Genomic DNA, 23586 nt, shown 5'->3' on the forward strand with positions numbered 1-23586 from the left:
GGATACCAGCGGACTGTAGTGGTGGTTGAACATACCGATCTGAACTCCCAGATGAGGAATCGTTCTTGCTGTTGATGGAGTGTAAGCCATTCAATAAAACGCAGGCCACGCTAAAAGGGTGAAAGCGCAGAGATGGTCAGTTGCATGGCATCAGTAACGCCCTCATCTCATGTGCGACTCACATTGAATTTCAACCGACGGGTCTCGAGAACCTATGCATTACTATATCAAAAACTCCATCTATGAGTAAACATTACTTTTACAGGTATCCTCGGTCGTGGGGAATTACATTCGCCGACCCATTATCCCCTTCCTACATCACTTCTTTCCAACAAAAAAGACAGACAAATGCAACCGTGGTACAGTTACTAGATCAGAACGCAACTGCCGCCGTCGGTGCGCGAGGGACATGCGCCGGAGCGGTCGAGGCCGCCGTGCTCTGGTAGACAGTCGCCGTGACGGTGTTGTAAACGGTGATAAAGGCCACAGAGATGGGGCACACCGAGTTGGAAGGCTCAGCTGTGAAAGTCGTCGTGGCGGTGACGGGAGGCTGAGGCGGCGTAGTAGGCTTCACACAGTGGGTGCCGTCCCAGTGCTCGCAGTGGTGTGTGCTCGTAGTCGGCTCGGGTCCAGAGCTACTCTCCTGACCGCCGCTGCTCTGGGAAGGCATCTCGCTGGTGTGAGAAGGCCCAGGCTTGTCGCTGGTGTTTCCGGGCGGGTGTGTGGGCTTGACGGACTCGACAGTTGTCTTGATGGTTGTCGCAGAGCCGGTGAGGGTGACTGTCGTAGGCTCGTAGGTGTTGTTATCGGGTGTCTCTGACGGGCTATCACCCTTACTGGATGTGGCAGAACCGCTTTGGGTAGCTGTAGCAGAGCTGCTCTTAGAGTCGGTAGAGCTACTGTGATGAGGCGGCTTGGTCTCAGAGCTACCGTGTGCGTGAGTCTTGGTTTGGTCGTCGTCTGAAGGAGGCTGCGACTTGGTTGTGACTGAGCCGTCAGGCCTTTCGCTGACAGTCTCGGTGCAGGTGACTGTGACCGTCTCAGGTGGAGGGGCAGAAGAGCCCTGGCTGACGTAGAACGTCTCGGTAATCGGTGAGCGGGTGACGGTGAGGGTGAAGGTCTGGGAGGCTGTGATAGTCTCTCTGATCACCGGAGCAGTGGCCTCAACAGTCTCAGTCTCAGTCTTGGCAGTAGTAGTCGTAGCGGTGGCAGTGACTGTCACGGTGCTGGGCTCCGGCGCAGGCACACACGGGCAGGTGTTGGTGTCTGGGTAGGTGCGTCCCCTCAAGTTCTCTGGTCTGGCAGCGGCAATTGCAGTGAAGGAGAGGATGGCCGCGGCCACGACGTTGCCTTGACGAAGCATTTTGATGGCGAAGTGAGAATGGATGGGTACCTTAGGCAAGCTATAACTTCCAGGAGAGGGTCGGTAAGACGAAAGGATAGCGTATAAGCTGCTGCGAGGCCGAGTGGTTGTTGAAGGCTTGCTTGTCTGTTTTGTCTGAGTGAAGCTGTTGCTGTTGATGAAAAGAAGTCTCCATGAGGAGATAAGACTTCTTATATGGCAGTCGTTCAGTTGGATCGTCCTCAAGGAGTATACAGCAGGCCTTGACAGCCTTGCTGAGATTCATGATTATCCATCATCGTGGAATGACGCTGCCCTGTATTGCGACCTAGCGCTTGACGAACAGCAATAGAGCTTGCCACAGCTTTGAGAGAACAGGAGACCAAATCCTTCAGACGGCCTCAAGAGGGATGTGAAAATTGCGTCACATTTCTCTCAGATACAGTACTGTCGCTCACTTGAGCCTTTGCCTGGTACCAAAAGAGTAAACCACAGAGCACTTGGGGGCAAAGCAAGGGTTTCACAGAACCAATAGTGTGTGTGGTCAAAACGTCCCAAGGGACCAGGGAGAAAACAATATTGAAGAAGATCCAAGCACCGGTATTGGGGCACACGTTCCAAGGGATGCTTCCGCTTCCACCCTCTGGCCGATGAGCCGATAAGATACGGCATACGGCACCGGCATCTTCGCACCGGGGACGACCACGACGATGGCGACGACGATGCAATACTGATGGATCAATCTATTTTCCGGTGGAGATGGCTTGCCAGGACAGAGTCAAAGACCGTGGCTCCGATCGAGTACGTACCAATAGGGTGTTCGGCGGTTGTCCGGTGCAAGAAAGCGATGGCCAGTTCGGGATGTTTGCAAGGTCCAGGTTCCAAAGGCTTTGCCGGGTCTCTTTTCCAACAGTCTGGAAATCGTCCCAAAGACTGCAAACTCGATGGAGACCTCGGCGCTGGCCGTCCCGTCCCGCTGTGGGGCCCGTCATCTCGGCATCTCTGATTCTCCGGGCTGCCGAGGCCGACCGCCTGCCCAAAGCGGGACGTCATTCCATCCTTCGCAATCTTGTGTTTTCTGCCAACCGCATCGCAATCAAAACACACGCCATCAATCAAGAATCTCGAGCCTAGCGTCTGGCTATCGTACTGCAGCACGAGGCTTTGGTGGCATAGCTACGTCCATTCTTTTTCCATGCGATTTTCTACTTGAAGTAACGACCTCCGACTTGCGCGCGCGCTCCCGACTGCTGCGCCCGCAACCACGCAACCTCCGACGATTACGGCGACGAGGGGCAACCGGATCACTCGATCGTGATGGGTGCTTGTGCGTCATGCCTTGGGCGGGGGAACAAGGACGTCTATGACGAGGTGGGTTGCGTTGCACTTCTTCACCCACTTGACAGGGTAGTATGCAGCGGCGGCTAACTAGCCCTCTTTTTTCTCCCCTCTCCAGGACGAAGAATCACGACTCCTCTATGACGATCCGAACAACGTACACTATGGAAGCTTTGGCGAGCAGAGCGTAAACGGTCAGGAGGACCCGATGGAGGTGCAGCGAGAGACTGAGGCTCTGCAGCGAGTTGTGGCAAAGACATCCGAGTACGTACTGCGTCGTGCGTACTGCGCACTCCCCTCCGACGACGACCCAAGCTCCGGGACGGCGGGCTTGGTCTTCATGTCCCTCCCAGGAATGCTAACATCGGTCTTCCTAGCAACATGGTCGACATCTTCGAGATTGCCCCGCAGGATCACGCACATCGACCTGCACCGACTACGTTTGCGTATGCAGGGCAGGAAGCCCGCATCGTACGGTACCAGCACTTGTTGTCCAAACTGGATTCCAAGGATGAGACCCCAACAGGTGTCCAAGTGGATTGGCTTCCCCAGGAAGACGACACCATCGAGATGCAACGCGGCGTTCCGACCGTCAAGACAGAGTTGGACAAGCCCCTGGTTGGCACATTTGCAGATGCAGCGGCGGCCATGGCATGACATGCGCCAGGTCATGAATCATTTCCCTTGCCCAATATCTGCTCCTGTTTTTGGTCCAGTTTTGCACTGCATTTTTAACCGACGGCGAGAGCGGCTATGCGTTTCCCCTTTTCTGCTTCCTGTATTGCTACTAAGTTTCGGATTGGTCGACATCGAGCCCTGGGTCCTGTCGGTATTACGGCAAACATGGGGCGGACAGCTTGGAGTGACGACATTTTTTGCCCATGCTCTTCTTTTTTACCCCCTCGATACCCCCCCTCTTCGAATGCAGGCTATGCACACACAAACTCAACGCTTTTCAACCACAAAAAAATACCCACACATACACCCATAGGACACCCACATTCTCTCACATATCGCTTCCTCTTCACTTTGTCAATCCCCTGTATTGGTCTGCCACCCCTGTATAAAACGCCTGGGCAACAACGAGGTTATGAGGAAAAGGTGGACACGATGGGCCCCAGAAACCCATCACTTAATCAATGAAAATTCCCTCCATCCCACTTTGGCGGCCCCCTGGTTCGCACCATGTCGGGCCAATGACTGCGTCTCGAAGATTCTTCAGCGGCAGGCCATGGGTTGACTAGCCCATTGAAATATGGCCACGTGCACCTCCGGCTGATGTTTACCTTTTCTAGTGTGGACCCTTTGGCAAGGGATGTTGCATCCTAGTCTGTTCCATGGTTGGAGGCGTAGCGTTCTTAGCCTCAATTCGGACCAGCATACGAGGCTGGAGGGCAAGTTACGTCTTTATGGAGGGGAAAACAGGAGGGAAGCACTTGGAGGCTCACATATTCGCTCTGATGCCCGCCATTCAGGGTTGTGCGGGAGTCTGTGCGGTTCCCGAGTCTTATTGGCGGAGATGAGACAAGGAAATGGTGCCTTGAAGTGAAGTGGGATGGACGACATGAAGATGAGGGGTGGTTGCTGCGGCCAGATGGGGCGGCCTCCCAGTCCCCGTCCCAGTCCATCAAGCCCGATACAACCCACCTCGCTCTGTGTCGCCCGTCTCGTCTCCGTCGCTCCCACACTAAGCCCTGCTTTTCTACTCCTCCCGCTCCTCCCTCCACTTTGGCCTTGGGTCAGATGACAGGTACCTGTCAGTGGTTTTCTCTGGGTTATTGAACACCTGCAAAAAGTAAAAGGGGGGGTAAAAACAAAGCCCCGGGGGCCTATTCAGTACCGGGATTGCTTCACTGCGCCTGCCTCAACCACGACACTGATGACACGTGAGAAACGATGACGATGACGTTCCCTCGAAGACTAATAAACGGTCTTTCTCCATGCAGAAGGAGGGGTTAGAGCGAGGCATACCGCGGGCACGCAGCACAGCACAGACGAAGAATGCCTGCCTGCCTGCTGGACGAAGCCGACGGACCGCTCTTTTGGCCTGGCCTGGCCTGCTTTGCTCTGTAACTTGGCCAGATCGACGCAAGACCGTCTGCTGTCCTTCGCCTCTAGTTAGCGACATGGCCTTCTCATTCGTCGCCAGAGACCGCTTTCTGCAACGCTTGCTTGCCTGATAAGCACGCCAAAACCTGCTGGATGGGCAGCTGTGCAGGAAAAAGTGGGAGGACCGCCTTCTTCGATCCCCTCAGTCGCGCGTTGAAAGGCAAGACCGCCTCGCCGCTTTGGTGTCATTCGACTTTCATGGTTGTCATCTGTACCTCTTTGGGCCGGGCTTGCGAGGAATGGATTTATCGTCGGCAGAGCATGATGAAGAAACGGTCAGCACCAAGGAGGAGCAGGAGGAGTCGGAAGAGGAGCCCGCAGCATGAGGCGCAAGACAGGTATCCGTTCTACTAAGAGGGGGCCCTGCAAGTTGTCCCTGCCGCCGTCTAAGCGGCGGGCCGGATTTCGCGACGAAATAAACGTAGACCAGCCTTGATTCTCTCTCTGCTCCCGGCGCGCGCGCACAGAATGTCCACAGCGACTGACACACTTCTTTTTGCGCGCGCGCGCACACACAAATTAATCTTACAGAATATGGCCCATCCTATTGATGATCATGATCCAACAGTAATACAATAGTTGCCAACCCAAAATTTCCACTTTCCACTGTCTTGAAATTTTGCAGAGAGAAAAAGGACCGTCCCGAGCGTAACCACACAGGAGACCAAAAACGAAATGTGAAAAATGCAGCGAATGAACGGCCGTTACGTGGTTGAACTTGGGAAAAACCCCCCAAGCTAGGGTTACCAGGAAAGCCTCCTCTCCAGTCCCGCAGTGTCAAAGTCATACCTCTCTTTCCCCCTTCTTTTCTCACACCGGCATTCGACTCTTGGTTCCTTCCCTTTTCGTCGTTGATAGGTATCTCCCGCGTGAAGATCAAGGAGCCACTGATATAATCATATTAGCAAAGGTCTTGCGCGACTCGGCTTACCCCTGAACAACTTTCAACTGGACCCCCCATCTCACCCGCATGGGACCAAAAAAAGGTACAAAGTGCAATAATAATATCAGAGATTGAAAAAAGGAAAAAAGGCTACAGCAGAGGGGTAAAAAAAAAAGACGACGAAAATCAGAAAGAGGGCTTGGAACATGTCCAACTTACCAATCCTGGAAACCGAACTCCCCCTCTCTATATTGACCCAGCGGCCACAACAACCACGACGATCATATCGTATTTTGTCTGGTCCAATGCGATGTTTGCATCTCGTGGATCTGGCGCTGAACTTCTTGCATCTCGATACTTGTCCGTTCGATGGTCGCCTTGCGGTTTCCTTCGCGGTACCAGCGCTCAATGTCCCTCTGCATCTTGTCGACCCGGCGGTTTTTCTTGTCAATGTCGTAGCACAGCTTGCACTTGTCCGCCTCCTGGATCGTGTCGAATACCAACTTCAAGCCGCACGTTTCGCCTGTCCGGTACTCCTTGTTGCATTGTTGTTTGAACTGACCCCATCTCCAATACCCGCAAACCCAGCGCGTTTGGTAGAAATAACACATCTTTTTTTCCTCTCCCCTCTCTTTTGCTGGCTGCTCCCGTTTCCACACCCTTTTTTGGTGTGTATCTTCGACTCGGTAGCCTCCCCCCTTTTTTGGTCCCCAAAAAGACGAGAGATGTCGTCTCCGGTTTTCGTTGTTCCGTTTCTTCGTTTCTTTTTCCTTCTCGTCTGCCGGTTTTATTCTCCTTGCGGGCCGGTCCGTGGCTGGCTAGCTGGACAAGGTAACTAGCTCGTACGTCGATGCAAAAGTGGTGGAGAACCTTGTTATGAAGGAGGAGTCAAAATGGTGAGGAGGAGAAAATGGAGGAGAAGCAGCAACGCAACCCGAGAATGGAGTAGAAGTGGCTCGTTTCGGGGTTCTCGGTAACGATATGAAGTCACTGGTGACGGGACTGAAGCAAGATCAAAGGTTTGTTAGCCATCTTCTTATTTATCTTTTCCACCCCTTTTTCGTGTGTGTATTTTCTCCCTCTGCCTTGCCTCCCCATTCTTGTAGCTCGCCCGCAATGAGCGGTGCCCCCCTCCTCACATCTTCCGCTGCAAATATGCAATCCCATGCAGATGCAATGATGTCTTTTGACATTTGCGTCCAATCATGGTGCCGCCTTTTCAGGGGTAGCTTATTTTGACTTGTCAAGGGGATTCAACCTGGACGTGGGATGGGCAAAGAAACATAAACCAGGAAGCCGTCGAAGGAAAAGAAAAAGGTCGGGAAGGGGGAGGGGGTGTAAACAGAATTTTTGTTGAAAGTTGACTGGACTGACTGTGTTGGTGGTATTATTGAGCAACAATGGCCGCGGGAAGCAGCGGGAAAGTGACAGCGGTGGTGGCAGCAAGTGGCAGGCGGCCAGCAACCCGTTTCGGCAGAGGCGAAGAGTTTCGTTCGCAACCGCGATCGAGAAGTCTCTTTTTGGTGTTTGGCACAAAGGCGGTTGGGCAGCAGCAGCCGGCAGCAGCAACTTTCCCTGGAATGATCTGAGGGGTGTGATTAGGGGGCGTGCGTATTTGTCTTTTGTCTGAAACGGGCTTTCGAGGTGAGGATGATTCGTTTCTTTCCGTTTTTGCTGTTGTGTCGTCTCTGACGGTTCGTCTGATATTCTCGGTTTCCCCTTTTGGTGTTGTCGTCTTGGGAGAGGTTGCTTTGTCGTTGACGTACTGTTTCTGCCCACGGAGGTCCTTGTCTACACTTCTTCTTTCGCCTCGTCCTGACTGGAGGGGGAATCAAGGCTAACTTATACTTTGTCAAAAAATACCAAGGTCATTCATTGGGGACCCGCACGATGTGTTGTCACGACCGGATCGAACGCATACGTCCAGTTTGTCCAGTTTATCCCATACGTTGCCCCTATACACACACACTACACCACCCTACATTCTACACTACACAACGCACTTACGCACATACATGCGTACATGATGCACATCCCGCTTTTACTCGACGATTGTTTCTATTCGAAATACTGGAGCAAAGAGGGTTCCAATTGTTTCTCGCCTCCCCTTATTCAATGTACACCTGCGTCTGCGGTCAACGAGACGACTACATCCACGGACCACGAGCCGCTGCGTCTATTCCGCGAATTACACAATATAGGAGGAACAAGAAGGAAGAGATGTACATGATTTTGCGGTTGGCAACTTGCAGCGGCTCGTCATGGAACCGGTCTGGCTGAGCATGCGCAAGAATGGTTGTCAAATCCGTCCCTGCAGATACAAACCACAGACATCGGACAATTGAACATGCCAGCAGCCGTCCAGCAACGGACTAACTCTTTCCTGCCTTTGTTCCCCTCATTGGCAACCATGAGACGTGTCTCCTTGCTTGCCACGTCGTTGAAATATTCGAATTGCTTCGTCAGGGGACTCGACGTTGTCCGATATTTTCTCCACCTTCAGGGGGTTTTCTTGAAGGAGGGGAGTACATGATCAATGGGGAGAAGACGTGTTCAATGGGCGATACAAGGATCCGCGGTCGAGAAGAGGATGTGTTCGTCTGCGGTTAAGGACCGGGGAGAAGGAAGACCACTTCGATGATGTTGGCATGCGTCGGTGATGATAGAAGAAAAGGGGTTGGGAAGAATAGACCATGATGCGTACCTGTCGAATTCAGGTACGAACTAACGCGTGGGGTGGGTGACATATGCTTCTTCCCCATGTCTCGTCCATCATTGGGCGCCGATATTCCATGTTCGAACCCGTTCAAACCCCTGGTTCATCTCTCGGTCAATACCAGGTGGTATGGCTATATGGAATAATGGCAGCAGGTATCTTCCTTTTTCCCCGTTCATGGTCTTTTCAATACCTGTGCCAGCCCGTCTGGGCTGCTATGCAAGGCAACACACTGGTAAGGCGGACGGAAGCGCTCCACTACCTTACGAGCATGCGTGTGTGAGTGTACTGCAGAAGTCTTGCAGCTGAGACTCCCAGGAACAACCCTGAAGTTGGGGAGGGCCTCCCGCTGCGGCCGCGTTGAGCGACAGGGCTAGATTAGCCTCCCGCCTCGAGGCGAGGCTTGCGTGTGGCCGGGGTGGGGGGCTTCATGTCTTGCCCTTTTGAACTTCTCTATTTTTCCTTCCAGGATGTGGTCATATTTCGTCCCACAGGAGACAACTGTCAGCCCAAGAAGGCTGGTGGGGGTGAGGAATGTTCGGCCGTTGCGTCCAGAAGCGAAGGCCTTGGCGGGGGCCGTTTGGAAGCCGGCATGAACCGTTTCACTTTTTGCTGTACGGAAACGTTCGTTGGGCATAGTTTCTGCATCAATATTCAGGTGTGTTAGAGAAGAACAAGAAGCTCCTTTAGAGATGGAACAATCGAAGAAGCCAGCGACACCCATTCGACCTTTTTGCCTGCCGGGGGCGTCATTGACGTGACATGGGCTGCAAGGTTGACAAGACCCTCGCCACCGTCCACCGAGACCAGCATCGGCCAAGTTGAGCCTAATTAAGTCTGGGGTTTACCTCTGACCAGGTACGAACGTCTTCAAGGGGGAAGAGAAGTTACCTTGAGATTGGGCACGGACGGACAGGATGATAACTATCCCACCCCGGATGAAGCCAGCTCAACATGCAGCCAACACCGATCTTAATACAACAGGTCCTTGGAGTCTTGCCTCCCGGACCAAGCTTGCTAGAGCCGGAAGCCCGTTTCCTGAGTCCTTGATTGACGAATCATTGAATAAAATGGCCATCCATGCTAGATGCGTGATGTGCTTGCCTGGTTAGGGATGTTCCTCTTGTCTCGCCTCACCGGGGATGGCCCCCCTTTTTTGAACGGGCCGGAGGCATCCTCTCGTCAATCATGCGGGCTACACTGCGCATCCAGATAAACCGTTTATGGAACTAGGAAATACCGCAGGCCGTCCCCCTCACATGAATCTTTACGCTTATCCTGTTGAGGGTGATCCGTCTGGCTCGCTCGCTCACCGGCCCGGTCTTGGGTTACGGTGGGTGAAGGGAGTCGAGAACGGTCCTGAGGAAAGCCATTTGGGCGCTGGTTGCGGCCCTGGGCAGGGCAACGTGGCGACCGGCCGCTGGCCATGGCCGGATGTTCCACACTGCATTGCATTCGGTTGACATCAAGGCTCCGTCAGAGAAAGCAAGTGTAGGTACCTGGGTTCGAAATACATGAATGGCATCCCTGAGATGAACTGCTCTGCACACTCCCCTCCACGGCCGCCGTGCCCTTGTACGCTCTCTCTTTCTTGTCGATCAGGCATGCGGGATCGTGATTTCTCATCTGCTGTTTAGCCTGTCCTCCTCGGCGCTCGACTGGTGGCTTGCCAGCTCCACCGGGCAATGCCTTCCGGTGGCATCCTATTGACTAGGCTGGCGGTGTCCCTACCATCTGCAGCTCACATATTGACAAACGGGTGCGTTCATTGGGGGAACACGACGTCCACTCCCCACGTTGACAGGATCATGAGAGGAAGGTGTAACTAGACGGCAGATCTACGACCGCCATGAGCGGCCGTGGCAGGGCTTTGATCGTCAGGCATAACCTTGCATGAGACAGACAGGCTTGTCGAGAAAGGAAGTGCGTTAGCTGTGTGCCTTGCTGAATGACAGGCCGAGGGAACATCAGGCTCCCGCGAAAGCGACCTGGCCCAGCCTGGGCCGGAGCGGGGACTTGATCTGATCCTTTGCAAGTATCCATGTCTTGGCATGTGGAATGACATGAACTACGGGCGCGGGCCAAGCGGCCCCGCGAACACCTCAACGTCGGCTCGACCCTTGCGACGGCTATTGGGGTTTCACTAGTAGGGGATTCCCTGCGTGAGCTATCGATGCGTTGTCAACTTGGAGAGCCGCTTACGGAAACGCTTGCGCTCGCGGTTGCGGAGGCTGTCTTGATGAGACGACGCGAGACGCCGTGCTCATACCACCAGTTCATCAACCTTGAAAGATCGGGTAGCGGACCAAGATGGGCGACAACGCTGCCGCCCTGCCCCCTCCCCCCCCCCTCTTTGTGGCTTTGGCGAAACTTCTGCCAGCGGGGCAAGGAAGAACTTTTTGTCTGAAGAAAGAAAATGAGCGTAAACATGGCCCGAAATAGCGGCCAAGCGTAGTTCTAAGGCCGAGTGACCCGTGTTGGGTGTGGAGGTAACAGTCACCGGTGAGGTCGACCGACACCGGCCAGGCTCGGAAGGCTTCGACCTTGACGTGAGCCGGATGGACAAACGGGCCGTTCCGTTTGCCGATGGCACGATGTCCAGCAAGTTGCCGTTGGGAGGAAAACCGACGAGAATGCTTGGTGAATTGAGGTGAGGTGGTATGGAAGGCGGTATGTCGTGCGACGGGGCGTCCGCCCATCATGAGAAATGCCATGTTACTACTTGGGAGCGGCAGGGTGAAAGAGGGCGAAGACGACTCTAGACACTTGTGCAGAATAAAGGCCAATCAGACGCTCCGAGTTTTGCAGGAAAACTCCGCAAGCCAATCCGAGTTTTCGGGATCATGCGAATCATGTGTTGAAGAATCGCTACGACTTTCTCTGAGGCGCGATTGGACATGAGAGGCGAGACGAGACGGAGATTAAGGCCAATGATGCGCACTAGAAAAGCACGTCAGTCGGCCAACCATGGGATCCACGAGACAGCAGGGTTTTGACATCTGGTCGGGACATGGGTCGCTAGCCAAGTGAGCAGAGAACGACGACGGGAAGAGTCGACGTCAAGACAAAGGCCAGGATGGGGTACGGAGCACTGGCAGGGGAGACGGTCGAGGTTGGCCGAGCAGGGTGGACGTGTTTCTGTTGCAGCCGCAACGAGTGTCATGTTGTGAGATGATTGGCTACAGGGTAGCTGCGAGGCGTTGGGTCGGAGAGATGGGCCACACCACCACAGCAAAGTTGATAAGAAATCGACAACACGCCATGGTTCTCGGTGGTCAAGACGGTCTTGTCTGGAGACCAACATCAAAGTGAACAGAACGGAGTCGACGGGAGTTGGCAGAATCTGGTGTTAGTGTCTCAGGAAGGCAGGTTGGGCTTCCCGCGGGGCCTGTCCGTTGTCAAGGTCGTGTCCGTCTCAATCTTGAACGCCGTGTGACGACGCAGTATTGATGCATTTCGATGCTTCTGAACATCCAGCTCATGCAGCGGGACGATTGCTGCGGGTCTTGGAGGGCACGCTGCAGCAAGGATGCAAGCTATTTTCTGCTCCTCGCCGTCTTCCAAGCTGGCTTCACCGAATCATCCAACCAGCAAGTGGCAGGATGAATAGTTCGCAGGACTCTGCGTTGTCCAAGCCTGATGTGCGCAGAGTCGGCAAAGGGCAAGGCGACCGACATTACGCCATGGTAAGGTACGGACATGGTGACGGGGAAGCGAGTCGCGACGCGATGGCTCCCACACTCCGAAAGCAGTTCAAGTGAGCAGGGGACGATTGCTGTTGTCCGCACGAACTGCCAACTTGGTCAGAGGACGGCGCACGCCACGGTGGAAGGGCAGGGACCTGGGTGTTCGGGCTGGAAGCATGGTTATTGAATTGAAGCCCAAGTGTGCGACTGAGGGGAGTGCGGTGGACAAGTTTTCCGAGGGTAGGTGACAATTTTGGAGTATTTCCGTCGCAAAACAGGCAATGAGTGTGATGAGGTTGTTGACGACCCATTTGGAGGCCATGTCTCCATGTGCTGTCCGCATCGGCGACCATGTCCACGCGGTACGGTCAGGGGCGAGCGGGCGGGGTATGTCTGGTGCAATGCTCTGTTGTTTTGTGGGTATAGATCACTGAGTATGAGTCAATTGAAGCACTGGTTTTGGGAGAGATGGCTTGTTAGAGAAGGACATGTTGAGTCTCGATGGTGGATATGATTGAATGAACAATAAAATAATCTGTGTCGGTGTGTGCTCTGTAAGGCGTTCACATACCTCCATCTTGGTCAGTGGAGACTCCTAGTGTGAGAAGGACAGAAGAACAGGCGGACCAATCAGGGTGCTTGTGCATGATGTTTGCAACGCGTCCTTGTCTGTGTGAATAAGGTTTCCCATCATCCAGACTATCGACCGAAGGATGCGCGAACGCGCCAATTGCACGTCCCAATGGGATCTGTTTCTTTTATTATCGAGAATTCTGAAGGAACATCGGGACATTGTTTCGTTTCCATGGAGATATATCTGAATGTTGAAGCATTCATACGAAAGGTTGATGTTATGGTTTGCGGAGATGGCATCCGAGATATGCGATAATGGATGGATGTGATGTGCAATGCATAGACTGAGATATCCGAAGTGCATTATGCATCCAATGTGATGCCCCATACTGCGTATGCTGTTAATGCATTCTTGCACAAAGGACCCACCTGGAACCACCAACCAGAAGCCCCCTTCGAGTACGTACCGACGTAGATACAGTGTGGGGTGCGACCGTTGACGGCTTCCTTGGGCAAAAAGACAGGAAGCAGGCACTGTGAACGCCCCTACCCGCTGGTGCCGTGTGACGCAGCCTGGAACGATGGAGGCGCAAGCTGCAATGCTGCACCAGCACTCACTTCCATCAATGCATCTCACTCACTTCCGCACCCGCGCCCGCGCCTCCCTCCGCCTCACCGAAGCATCCTCCAACCACCACAACATCACGTCTGGTGTTGTTGATCATTCTCTTGCCGTTTCTCACACACTCACTCCCTCACTCCCTCCCTCGGTCAGTGACCATTGTGCGCCGAGTACCCATATCCAGCTCGGGTTGAAGGCACCTGCGGCGATATCTGGACATCACTTCGCCAGCTGGCCTTGCTTGCGACTACGACATCGGTCACTCATACGCCTCGTCGTCGCGGGGTATCCATCTCCTCTCATGATTCCTCCTTTGCTGGCCGCCTTCGCATAAGCGTTTCGGTTGGCTGCCTCTCGAAGCCATCAACAACTTAACGACCTTGCCGCCGTGCAGACATCGGCTACTTGATATCCGCCCGTCTATCGAGCCATCTCAACGGCCGCAAAACCCCGGGCCGTTTGGAGTTCGGCCGGGTCTAGGTCGGCCAGCAACCAACATCTTTTTCTTCTGCTACCGCGCGCAACCAGGCCACTCACACGGGGGTTTGGTCGTTTCAACCAGCACCACCTGCATTGTTTCTTCATCGCCTTGATCGGCGCCGTACTTCTCTCATCTCCGAACCCCCAGCCCACGGCGGAAGTCACCGGCTAACCTTGAACCTCCACCGTGACCAACACCACCACCATCACCCCCCGGCCGTATGCGCCAGCGCTCGCGACTATCTTCGCTGTAGTCTCTTGCCAACAAATACGCAGGACTCCATCACTCCCTCTGGACCTTTCATTTTTGTCACCATCTTGTCTTGCAGGCGACCGAGTCAGCCATGGACGCAATGCACGACGAGATGGCCCCAGAACAGCTCATCCCCCCGACCCGCCAGCTTGCAAACTCCCACCCGCAACTTGGCCATCATGAACTTGACCCTGCGCTTCGCCCACCAACCGACTCCCCGCCCTCGGCGGCCGCTGATGCCCGACCGTGGACCCAGATACAGACGCCGCTCCAAGTTCGTGACGACCAGCCGCAGCCGCCACCGCACCAGACCCTCGCGAACTCGTGCCTCACTTTGTGCCGACGGCCGCATCACCCTGCCAGCGTGTTCCTCTCAGATCTCCCCAACGAGCTCCTGCTTCACATCCTCGGTTACCTGGATGTGAACGATCTACTGTCCACTTCGAGGGTAGGCTTCTTCCCCGCGTTGTCGCTTCTGTGATGGTCCTCGATCTTTCATCTTCGTTTCGTCCCAATCATTACCCTCTCCCCCGCAAGACTTTTTCTGTCCCATGTAATTACACGCACGCTCGCACCACTTGATCCGTAGTTTTTTTGCTCTGCGTTTCGAGAACTCTGCTGATGACACAGACCAATCACCACCTGCGTCACCTGTCCCTGTCGCCCATTCTTCACCACTACCGCCTCCGGCACACACGTGCCATCTTGCCTCCTCTGCTGGCGTCCCCCTCTCGCCCGTCGCTGGCGGAGCTCATCGGCCGCTCCATCTTCCTCACGCACACCTCCGTCGTCTCGCGCCGTCTGGCCCGCTCCCTCGTGTCTATCCGGCTGTCCCGCCGCCTCGCCTCCCGACCCTCGGCCGAGGCTCTCGTGGAACGCGCCGTGCTGCCGCCCGAGTGCGTCCCGGGCTTGAACAAGGTGCAGGTGGCGCCTTCTCTCGTCGCGAAACGGCGGGCCATCGAGAAGGAGAGGGTCAAGGATGGTTTGAGACAATGGGTCGAGGGCGTGTGGAAGGGCGAGGTGCGACAACGAGAGGAAGGCGTCAAGAAGTGGGAGGAGAGCAAGGGTGTCGGGAGGGTCTGGCGACTCCGGCGCTTTTGGGAGAGGGTCTCGAGGGGAGATGGCGTCGGCCTCCGGTAGGCCTGTCGGCGCTTGTAAATAAACTGTGTATATGATTTTGGAGGGCTTGGGCTCTAGGGCGTTAGCGTTCCGCTCTGGGAGCGGTCCAGGAGGCGTATGGTTGTCGCTTCGGTGCTTGCCTGTAATGATGTAAACGATAACGTGTGTCACGATGAATGGATGTTTGATTATCGGCAGTTTGCGATGCAAGATAGTTCAGTCGTGACACAAGTGAGCGACGAAAATTCGAGCGTATGTCTCGCTGACCAACTGGGTGGTTGCCATTGTGTAGCAGTGGCTGATGCTTCACAAAGTTTTGCCATGGGAATCACATCTTAGTTGCGGGGATCCGAGACGCTGTTAAGTCACTGAATTGACTTCAGTGACGGCTTGTATAGCCAGTCACGACTTGAACGCAACCAGAGGTGCCTCAATGACCTCCAGCAAGCCTTCTCAGCAAGAGAGCTGCATCACATTTGGGCAGAGCCACACCCTCCGTCAACATTGCTCGGGGAGATCGCATGTTTCTACCGTGCCACAGCAAACATTGCTTGTCAACTCTTTCCACTGTCGTCCTTCTAACGACAATGGCGACGGTTTCTGTCATTGCACATAAACTGTCGCCATGTAAATATTGTGCGTATCAGCACAGAGGAGCATAACAACAGGCCGATAGTCAAGTGCTTCAAGCGACAGAACGATAATTGCTTTATGCATCATCAAAGGTGGTGCAGAAACGCCTTCATAGAGATTTTCGTGAACCTACACTGCAAAGGTGGCCCCCTGGCCCGGACTTGGGGCTGTCAGGGGTAAGCATTTGCAACCGCCCAGCGTCGAAGAGATGGTAGAAAGCGCCCACCCAAGACGGTTTTCAGCGACTTGGCCATGAGGGCGATATCCTTTCAAAAGTGATCGATGTCTCTCACATAACTATGAATTGGCCCAGAGAACGCGAGGTGAGGTAGGCATGGATGGTGACGGACCATGCTGCTGGAAGGGTGCCAAGACCCCCTGAGCCCTTGCACAGAGAACTCCTACCAGCGCCAGGCGGGTCTTGGGCACATTCTGAAGCTCCAGAAAGCCGGTTCAAGTGACAAAAAGAAAGCAACCTAGCTTCAGATGTGATGATTGATGATATTTGTACTCGTCTTTGAGATTGCCTACAGCCCGAGACCTATGAAGCCCGTTGTAGGTCTCGCACCTTGGGGGCATAAAAGCCAAGTGCCTAGTCGTGCTCTACAGGGTGCTTGAGATGGATTTGAAAAACAAGTTAGCAGCAAATATGGCGAGTCTTAGACACTGTAAACTGATGTACTCCTAGGCCCTCAAGGTTCTGGACATTGTAGGATCTTTCACAATAAAACATTTCAAGAATAGGGTCCCGTTCGGTGTCACCTACGTTCCTTATTGATGTTGTCGTACTCCCGGATCTTTACGCTTTGCACATGATTTGTTGTTGCCATTGCTTGCTTTCTCAACGTCGTCGCGAGTTCGAACGGATTCTAGCACGGGCTGTCTACTTCACTTGCTAGCACGCTGTGAGCCCGGTACCCGTGGCACGAATCTCGTCACTTGTCCCACAACCCGGTATGCGCATACGCGTCGAAATTCTTTCCTCACATCTTGCAATAGTGTCGGATTCATCCGAGTAGTTCCGTAGATGCTTCTGCAATCTCGGAGCCTGGCGACTTTGATAATCAGGCGGGAGCGTTGAAGTCGCTTTCGTCGGGATAGGCCTCTTGTGCTAGACTTCATGGGCTAGCATGTGCTTCAGAATACTGGCATTCTAATTATGCGGTGTCTACTCCCTGTTGCTCCCCGAGGCGAATTTGCTTTCACTGATGGCAGCGTCCGCCACCGATGTCTCCCTGAAGCCAACTGGTGACATTGTGGTCAAGACAAGGGAGCTCCTAATTCCCGTTTTTAATTCAGAATGGTTCCCGGAGGCGTGGCACGATTTGACAGGGCTCAAGACGCCGTGGTACATGACTTCCGTATCCCACCCACCCTGCCACTGCCGTTGCGATGTCTAGCGGCCATGGTTATTGTGCAACAGGTAAGCCATTTGCCTAGATACACCAGAGAAATACCCCTAGAACTGTTCAAACTCGTTATCCATTAAGAGCGTATTGCCAGCCGGAAGTCTCCTCCCACATTTCCCACTGAAGCTGTGACATTTGACCCAGTCCAGACTCCAGAAGCTAGCATACACACAGTGCATGTACCTCATTCCTATCGCCTCTGGTATCCCTCCCTTGCGTGAGGTCCTTCAAAGGCCAGATCTCCCCGCGTCTCGCCCTGTAAACTATCGACTTGCTCATTGATAGCGCGTAGTATCACAGGCACTGATGCGGACAGTCTACGTCTTCCCCGTCTGGTTCATCTTATCGACACTACCGTCGGCGAATACTTCGCCTCCATCGTTGCAAAAAGGGTCCAATTAGGTGACATTCATCCGGTCGTTACGCGGTGCTCTTGCCGGACAACCAGGGAAATAACCTTTTAGAAAACAATTCGGCATTATCAACGTCAAACCTCAATATTCATCAAGTTTTCTGAGACCTTCTTGACAAACATCGGAATAAGGTTGCATGCAGGCACAAAGATCGTTGGTCCAACGTCAACAACTACCGAGACAGCAAAGCGGGAGCGCCCGCGGCGCCGAGATGTTGGTTCACTCAGCGAAGAACAGTCAAAGGGCTAGCGGCAGAGATTAAGGATGCCGTACATATCGACCGATTCGCGTCGACTTTGTCGATTCCGAGGTTGAACAATGCCATATGACGGATATACCAAGGGCTAGAGTGCCGCCGTACGATTACAACCCGCGTCTTGTCACGTCGCCCTACAAGGATCGTATCACGGCACAATTTATGAGCTCTGGCCCCTCGCGAGAATTGTCAGAGGCGAGCAGAAACGATTCCTAACTAAGCTCAATGAAGCGGCAGGCTGACTACTCTAGAAGGAAATATGCCCTTTATTGCGCCTTCCACGACGAGCTTATTCTCCTTTCCAATTATCTGGCTGCTACCTCTGTCAATGCTGCTGTTCCTGTCCACCTCATCGTATCTTGCAGTGTGCCATAGCAGTAGATCACAACTCCTCCTCGTCTGGTGTATGGATGTGCAGGTCCCGGGGGGAGACGGCATCAACCCTCGCGGTGGACTGGGGCTGATCTTGGGAGGGCTCATCGGTACGGCGGGTAGTGTCCGGGGGTGCATTTAGACTGGAACGAAGGAGTTCACCGTCAGCAGCGGTGGCGGCAGAAAGAGGAAGCATATCGCCTAGGTTGTTGTCGTCCTCTGGAGCTGCCGGCCGTTCGGCCTGCTCATCCCGTTCTGCCAGCTCGATTTGTGCGTCCGGGGCATCGACCTTGACGAATTCCGCAGAGCTGTATGGGAGATTAGTAGGTGACGGATGAGTACGGGCAAAAAATGACAAACATCCAAAAGGCTATATTTTCGTCGAATTTGCGCTTCTTCTCCAGAACAAGCTGAAGATGCTCCTTCGCAAACCGAAGCTTGGTTTGCTTGAAAGCCTGCTCGTGTATCGTAGCGGTGTCGTGATACTTCTGGACGATCTCGCTATCGATACGGACCACCTCCTGAGCGTGCATGATCGTGTCATCATTGAAGGGGTGGCAGGTCAGAAGTTGGTGCACACCAGCCTCGTGGTCCGCGCATAGTCCCGGCTCTCTGACGAGATCTTCGGCCATCGTGAATGCCACAGAACGCTTTCCAGAGAAGGAGAGATCCCAGATTTGGTTGTATCTATTCGTCAAGTTCTTATTTAGGTCGTCGACGTCAGGGGTTGCCATCGTGGGTCGACTGGTGTTGACCTGTGTGGGAGTACGTTATGGTAATGAAGACAATGACGAGGCGGAAGAATGGAAGAAGGTGGACTGGCTGAAAGGACATTTGCGACCTGAGAAAACGATGAAAGGCGCGTTGATGGAAAGTTCTGCTGGTGGGAGGTGCGATGGTAGGAGGTGGTGGATGGCGCGTTAGCGGAAGGAGTGTTGATCGGAGGTGCCATCTACATCTAGACTGACAGAATACGTCAGGAACCCACAGCAAATGATGGCTCGAGAGCTGACGGGAGGGGCACCCGGACAAGGCGAAGTAAGAGCGTGTTCACCGGCCATTATTGATGTCAACGTTGACCGAAAGCCTGTCCTCCCTTAGCGCCTCTTGGATGAGTTCAGGGTTACTTCGTATAAGCTCAGGCGATTTGACTCCTGTCATACGAAACCATGAATAGGATGATAAATCAGACATCGAATTGCTAAACTGCATGCCTTAGTGAACAAGCAAGACATAGGCAACATAAACTCCGTGACTTCCCAGCTATGCAATGCCATGTAAACTATGCTGAACAAGGATTCCTCCTAAACGCCGAAAACTACCAAATCCTCTTCGCAACCATTTCGTACCGGTAGACTCCGTTGTAGTCACTTTCTGGGGGCTTCTCTGCCTTTTGCACACGTCCCTTGCCACCCTTCAATCCCTCCTTCTCGTCCGCATGAATCCACCTGCGCCTGTCCTCCGTCACCTCGATATGGCCGTATCCGCCCACACGCTTGCCCTTGGTATCGTAAGACTCGCGCTCCTCTTGACCCGTTGCCACCAAGTGCTCCTTACGCTTCATCTTGGCGTAACGGTTGCGAGAGTACCGCAGGAGGATCATACCCAACAGGAGTTTAATGACGAGAAGGACGAGGAAGGCGATGAAGAAGACGACGATCATTGTCACTGCCGCGATGACGTCGTCGCTGGTCCAGGACCACCACGAGCGGGCCTTGACGCCGGGAGATGCGTACGGGTAGCCGTAGACGGCGCGCCCCAGGGCGTCGCGCAGTAGTGTGTCGAGGCGGTCGAGAGCCGCGACCATCACTGGCGAGGATGGCGTCGCAGATTCGACAGAAAGCGATGTCTGCGTTGACTCCGGGAGTGGAGTAGGAATTCTTGTTGACAGGAACATGTGATATGTCTGTACCGATGCCCGGATGAAGAGACACGAAAGGGGGATGACAGCAAGGCCCAGTCGTCGAGTCAACGAAGGCGTGACAAAGGCCTGGGATGGTGTTAGGTTATGATCCAAGTTTGGGAAGGGGGCAAGGCATACATTTGTGTAGTAGTCCTTGCACAGGATATCGAGGATACGGCTGTAGAACGTTGGCTTGATGTTGTTGAACTTATTCACGTAGGCATGCTTGATAGTGTCCACCAGCATCTCGCTGCCAATGACAATCAAGAAGGGGGACAGGACCTCGCCAGACCACACCCAGGATGGCAGCACCGTGAAGCTGAAGGGCAGGATGGACGGGCTGTGGAGAGGCATGGCGCCTCCACCCATATCGCTGCCACTCTCGGAACCAGCGCCAGGCACAGACAGGCCGCCAACTTCGACTATGTTACGCATGCCGATGATCAGCAGCATGATCCAAAGCTGGAACCGCTCCACAATGTCGGCACACGTCAACTGGAAGAGGTTGTCCTTCTCAAACCGCTTGAACACAGTGCTCTTGATCTCGACGAACTGGTTCGAGATCATCAAGGTCAAGAGTGCGTTGGAGTATGAGTTGACAGCCACGTTCAGCGTAATGACCTGATAGTACAGAGAGACGGAGTGGATGACGTTGTAAACGAGGGCCAGAACAAACATGCCCATGGGCAGGAGGACTTTGGAGCGACCGGAGCTGTTCCTTGATAGAGTCTCGGAACTGAACAGGCACTCGAAAATGTCCTGCCCGAGGGCGGAAAGCAGGCGATCGCCGACCTACCATTCCGTTAGCAAAGGTTGTCACGTTGACGTCCGTAAGTTCCCTACCTCGAGGACGTTGTAAATGACATAGAGCTTGATGCCATCCTGCGCTCGAATGAAATGATACATCCGACTGGCGTCCAACTTCATGAGAAACAGAGAACTGCACAGTATTACGGCTCCCTGTAGTAGATCGGCCTTGTGGAATGAGGACAAGTTGGATGGGATCGACTTCGTCCTTCTATGACGAGCCTGTCGATGTCCGGACATGTGCGTTGGATGGTGACCGGCAGAGCCATTTATCTTATAACTGACTCCATGCCCGTTACCATTCATCTTTACTTCTTGCTCGACAATTTGATTGCCGTTTGTCTCCGAATCGATGTTGATTGTGGGAACGTCGCTTGAGGATCTAATATCTGGGGTTACCAAAGGCGTGCCCCGGTGCGCAGGTCGGCTCTGGCTCCTGTCACGGCTGACAAGGTGATCGGGGTCTTCATGCTGGGCCGAGGAGGTAGCTCTGGACCTGGGTCGTCGGGCTCTAGCCCATACTCTACCCAGTCCATGCCAGACGTATCCGATCATCCAGCGCGCTTCCTTCGCCGCGAGATAGCCCCACCACTTGACCAAAACGCCCAAGGCAATGCAGAACCTCATGGGTAGAATGGTGAAATTGTAAAGCCAGGCATCGAGACAGGCCAGGGCCCCGAAATAGAGGGTCCGTTCGAGGAATGACGGCAGCAAGAGAACATTTTTGAGTCTTTCCCACTTGACGGCATATGACTCGTATGGAATATCATTAGTATGTGAGTGATGTATGTACAAAGGACTCGGTCGTTGGGCTGCCAGTTCTAGCTGTAGATGTGTTGGTATAGACATGGGCGGGAGGGGTATCGAAGGAGGCAGAGGCGAGGGCGGAAAGGGGTCATTTCGGGGAGCTTTGGATTGCTGCGACGACGGCGGCGGCACTTGGATCTGAGGTAATTTGGGCTGGCTCGTCGTCTGCGTCGGGGGAGGCAGAGGGCTGATAGCGTTGAAGTGGGTTGCCGCCTCGAGATTCAGGGGTGGCGGCCGAGCAACGGTGTAGAAGGAATTCCGGCGAGGAGAGGTTGTTTGAGACTGAGACTGTCTTCGGTTCGTCGGGGGCGTAGATAAGGTCCTTCCAGAGGTCGGGCGGCGCCATTCATCGTGATGTCGCGACCTGCTGCCACCGTCCGTCACCGGCCCATTGCGCCGGAGGGTGTCCGGTTGGCTCAGGATCGACTGCCGAATCGCTTGCAGCTGCTCTGATATGTGCGCCGGCCGGTCCCCATCGCTTGCTGCGCCGTCTGCAACAACGGCAACGGGCAGAGCTTCTGGATCCTGCAGCTGCTGCATTCCCGCCACAGACAACCTCCTAACATTATCGTGGCTCTGATTCTTCCTCATGGATGCGGAACTAGACCCGGCTCTCGCCCGTGTCTTCTGCTCTGCGCCCTCCTTGTGTTCGGCATCCTTCTTCTCGACGGCGGTCGCAGGTTCGGATATGGAGGAAGAGTTGGAGGACTCTTGCAGCTCCGGCTTGCTGTGCGTCGAGGAGGCATCTGACGATTGCTCTTCGTCGGAGTGACCGCCGGGGATGGTAGGAAGTGTCGAGGTAGGAGGTGCGCTCGCAGAGACGCTGGGCAATGGTGGCATAGGAATGTGCGAGACTCTGATGTCGCTTTTCGTATCTACGGCATTGCGGTCGAGTGGCAGGCCGTCGGAGGGGAAGGCTGGCATGGCCGGGAAGGCCTCGACGGGCTCGGCGGTGGTATCTCCAGACGATGCATGGTCCTCGGCCTCTCGCACTCGGTGTTCGCCTTCTGCCATTCCCAAGCCCTTCACTGTGTTTCGTGGTCGCGAGGGATCGGCTCCATTCGCTTTTGGCCGTCGGGGGTTCGTTGGTTCGCGGGAAAGCAAGGCGGACACGGATAAACGAATGAGGTAGTCCGAGGTATTTGGATCAAGGATTCGATAGGTCGAGGTCAGGTCGTGTGCCGCACGGGAGTGAAGCGACGAAGCTTAGCCTTGCAGTTTGCAGTTCTTCGCAGGTTGATGGAGTGGGGGGTTCAGGACACACCAAAGACACGCTTTCGAACATTGAACGCTGAAAGTGTGCTGCCCAGCGGGAGGATCTCCAAAAGGACGACTGCGGATTGGACTGGTGATTGGCCCGGCGGACGCTCAGACAGGGAAACCTGGGCAGCCACGGCAGAGGAGAGCACTGTGGAGCACGCTAAGGGAGATTTGGATCTGACCGTCTGAATGCGCTGGACAGGTCCGCTGGGTCTTCCATTCCTGCCCGTTGGCAGTGGTCGCTGGTCACCCACTGAGTGCCTGGTAGGAGTGACGTATCACACTGGGCGGAAAGAGTCTGTGCGCGAACAGCAAGCGATATCGATAGGAGCGGTCTGAGTCAGCACGGATTTACGGATTTACCATCAATACTGGCACACTGGGAAGGTCCCGTCCCAGTCCTGGCTTTCAGCCTTCACCTTGGAAAAAGGCCGACAAGGTGAAGAAGCTCTCACCGAAACCGGACATGAAGTCATGGTGAGGTTACGGATAACTTCACAGCTGTGGCTCTTTTCTCGGTGGGGAGGAGCGTCATTTCAATCCCAAGTGAAGTTGCGACCTGCGACAGCCTTGCACCGTTTTTTCAGAGGAGACCCAAATATTTC

General features: G+C 54.3%; 5 protein-coding genes across 5 annotated transcripts; 2 read left to right on the forward strand and 3 right to left on the reverse strand.

Annotated features, from left to right (window-relative positions):
* Window positions 1-373: 373 nt before the first annotated feature.
* On the reverse strand, window positions 374-1363 carry COL26b_007288 (uncharacterized protein; the record flags this gene model as incomplete). The annotated part of the gene is made up of 1 exon (XM_053180086.1): window positions 374-1363. The coding sequence occupies one exon, from the start codon at window positions 1361-1363 to the stop codon at window positions 374-376; it is 990 nt and encodes a 329-aa protein (XP_053036006.1).
* Window positions 1364-2888: 1525 nt separating this feature from the next.
* On the forward strand, window positions 2889-3337 carry COL26b_007289 (uncharacterized protein; the record flags this gene model as incomplete). The annotated part of the gene is made up of 2 exons (XM_053180087.1): window positions 2889-2944; window positions 3058-3337. The coding sequence occupies 2 exons, from the start codon at window positions 2889-2891 to the stop codon at window positions 3335-3337; spliced, it is 336 nt and encodes a 111-aa protein (XP_053036007.1).
* Window positions 3338-14114: 10777 nt separating this feature from the next.
* Window positions 14115-15142, forward strand: COL26b_007290 (uncharacterized protein; the record flags this gene model as incomplete). The annotated part of the gene is made up of 2 exons (XM_053180088.1): window positions 14115-14450; window positions 14633-15142. The coding sequence occupies 2 exons, from the start codon at window positions 14115-14117 to the stop codon at window positions 15140-15142; spliced, it is 846 nt and encodes a 281-aa protein (XP_053036008.1).
* Window positions 15143-18214: 3072 nt separating this feature from the next.
* Window positions 18215-18836, reverse strand: COL26b_007291 (uncharacterized protein; the record flags this gene model as incomplete). The annotated part of the gene is made up of 2 exons (XM_053180089.1): window positions 18215-18512; window positions 18565-18836. The coding sequence occupies 2 exons, from the start codon at window positions 18834-18836 to the stop codon at window positions 18215-18217; spliced, it is 570 nt and encodes a 189-aa protein (XP_053036009.1).
* A 686-nt stretch (window positions 18837-19522) lies between these two features.
* On the reverse strand, window positions 19523-22735 carry COL26b_007292 (uncharacterized protein; the record flags this gene model as incomplete). Its single annotated transcript, XM_053180090.1, has 4 exons — window positions 19523-20194; window positions 20246-20899; window positions 20951-21667; window positions 21854-22735. The coding sequence occupies 4 exons, from the start codon at window positions 22733-22735 to the stop codon at window positions 19523-19525; spliced, it is 2925 nt and encodes a 974-aa protein (XP_053036010.1).
* Window positions 22736-23586: the final 851 nt, after the last annotated feature.

This window comes from Colletotrichum chrysophilum (assembly GCF_026319265.1).
Source record: "Colletotrichum chrysophilum strain AFK26 chromosome Unknown scaffold_58, whole genome shotgun sequence".
In the NCBI taxonomy this organism is placed as follows: Eukaryota; Fungi; Ascomycota; class Sordariomycetes; order Glomerellales; family Glomerellaceae; genus Colletotrichum; species Colletotrichum chrysophilum.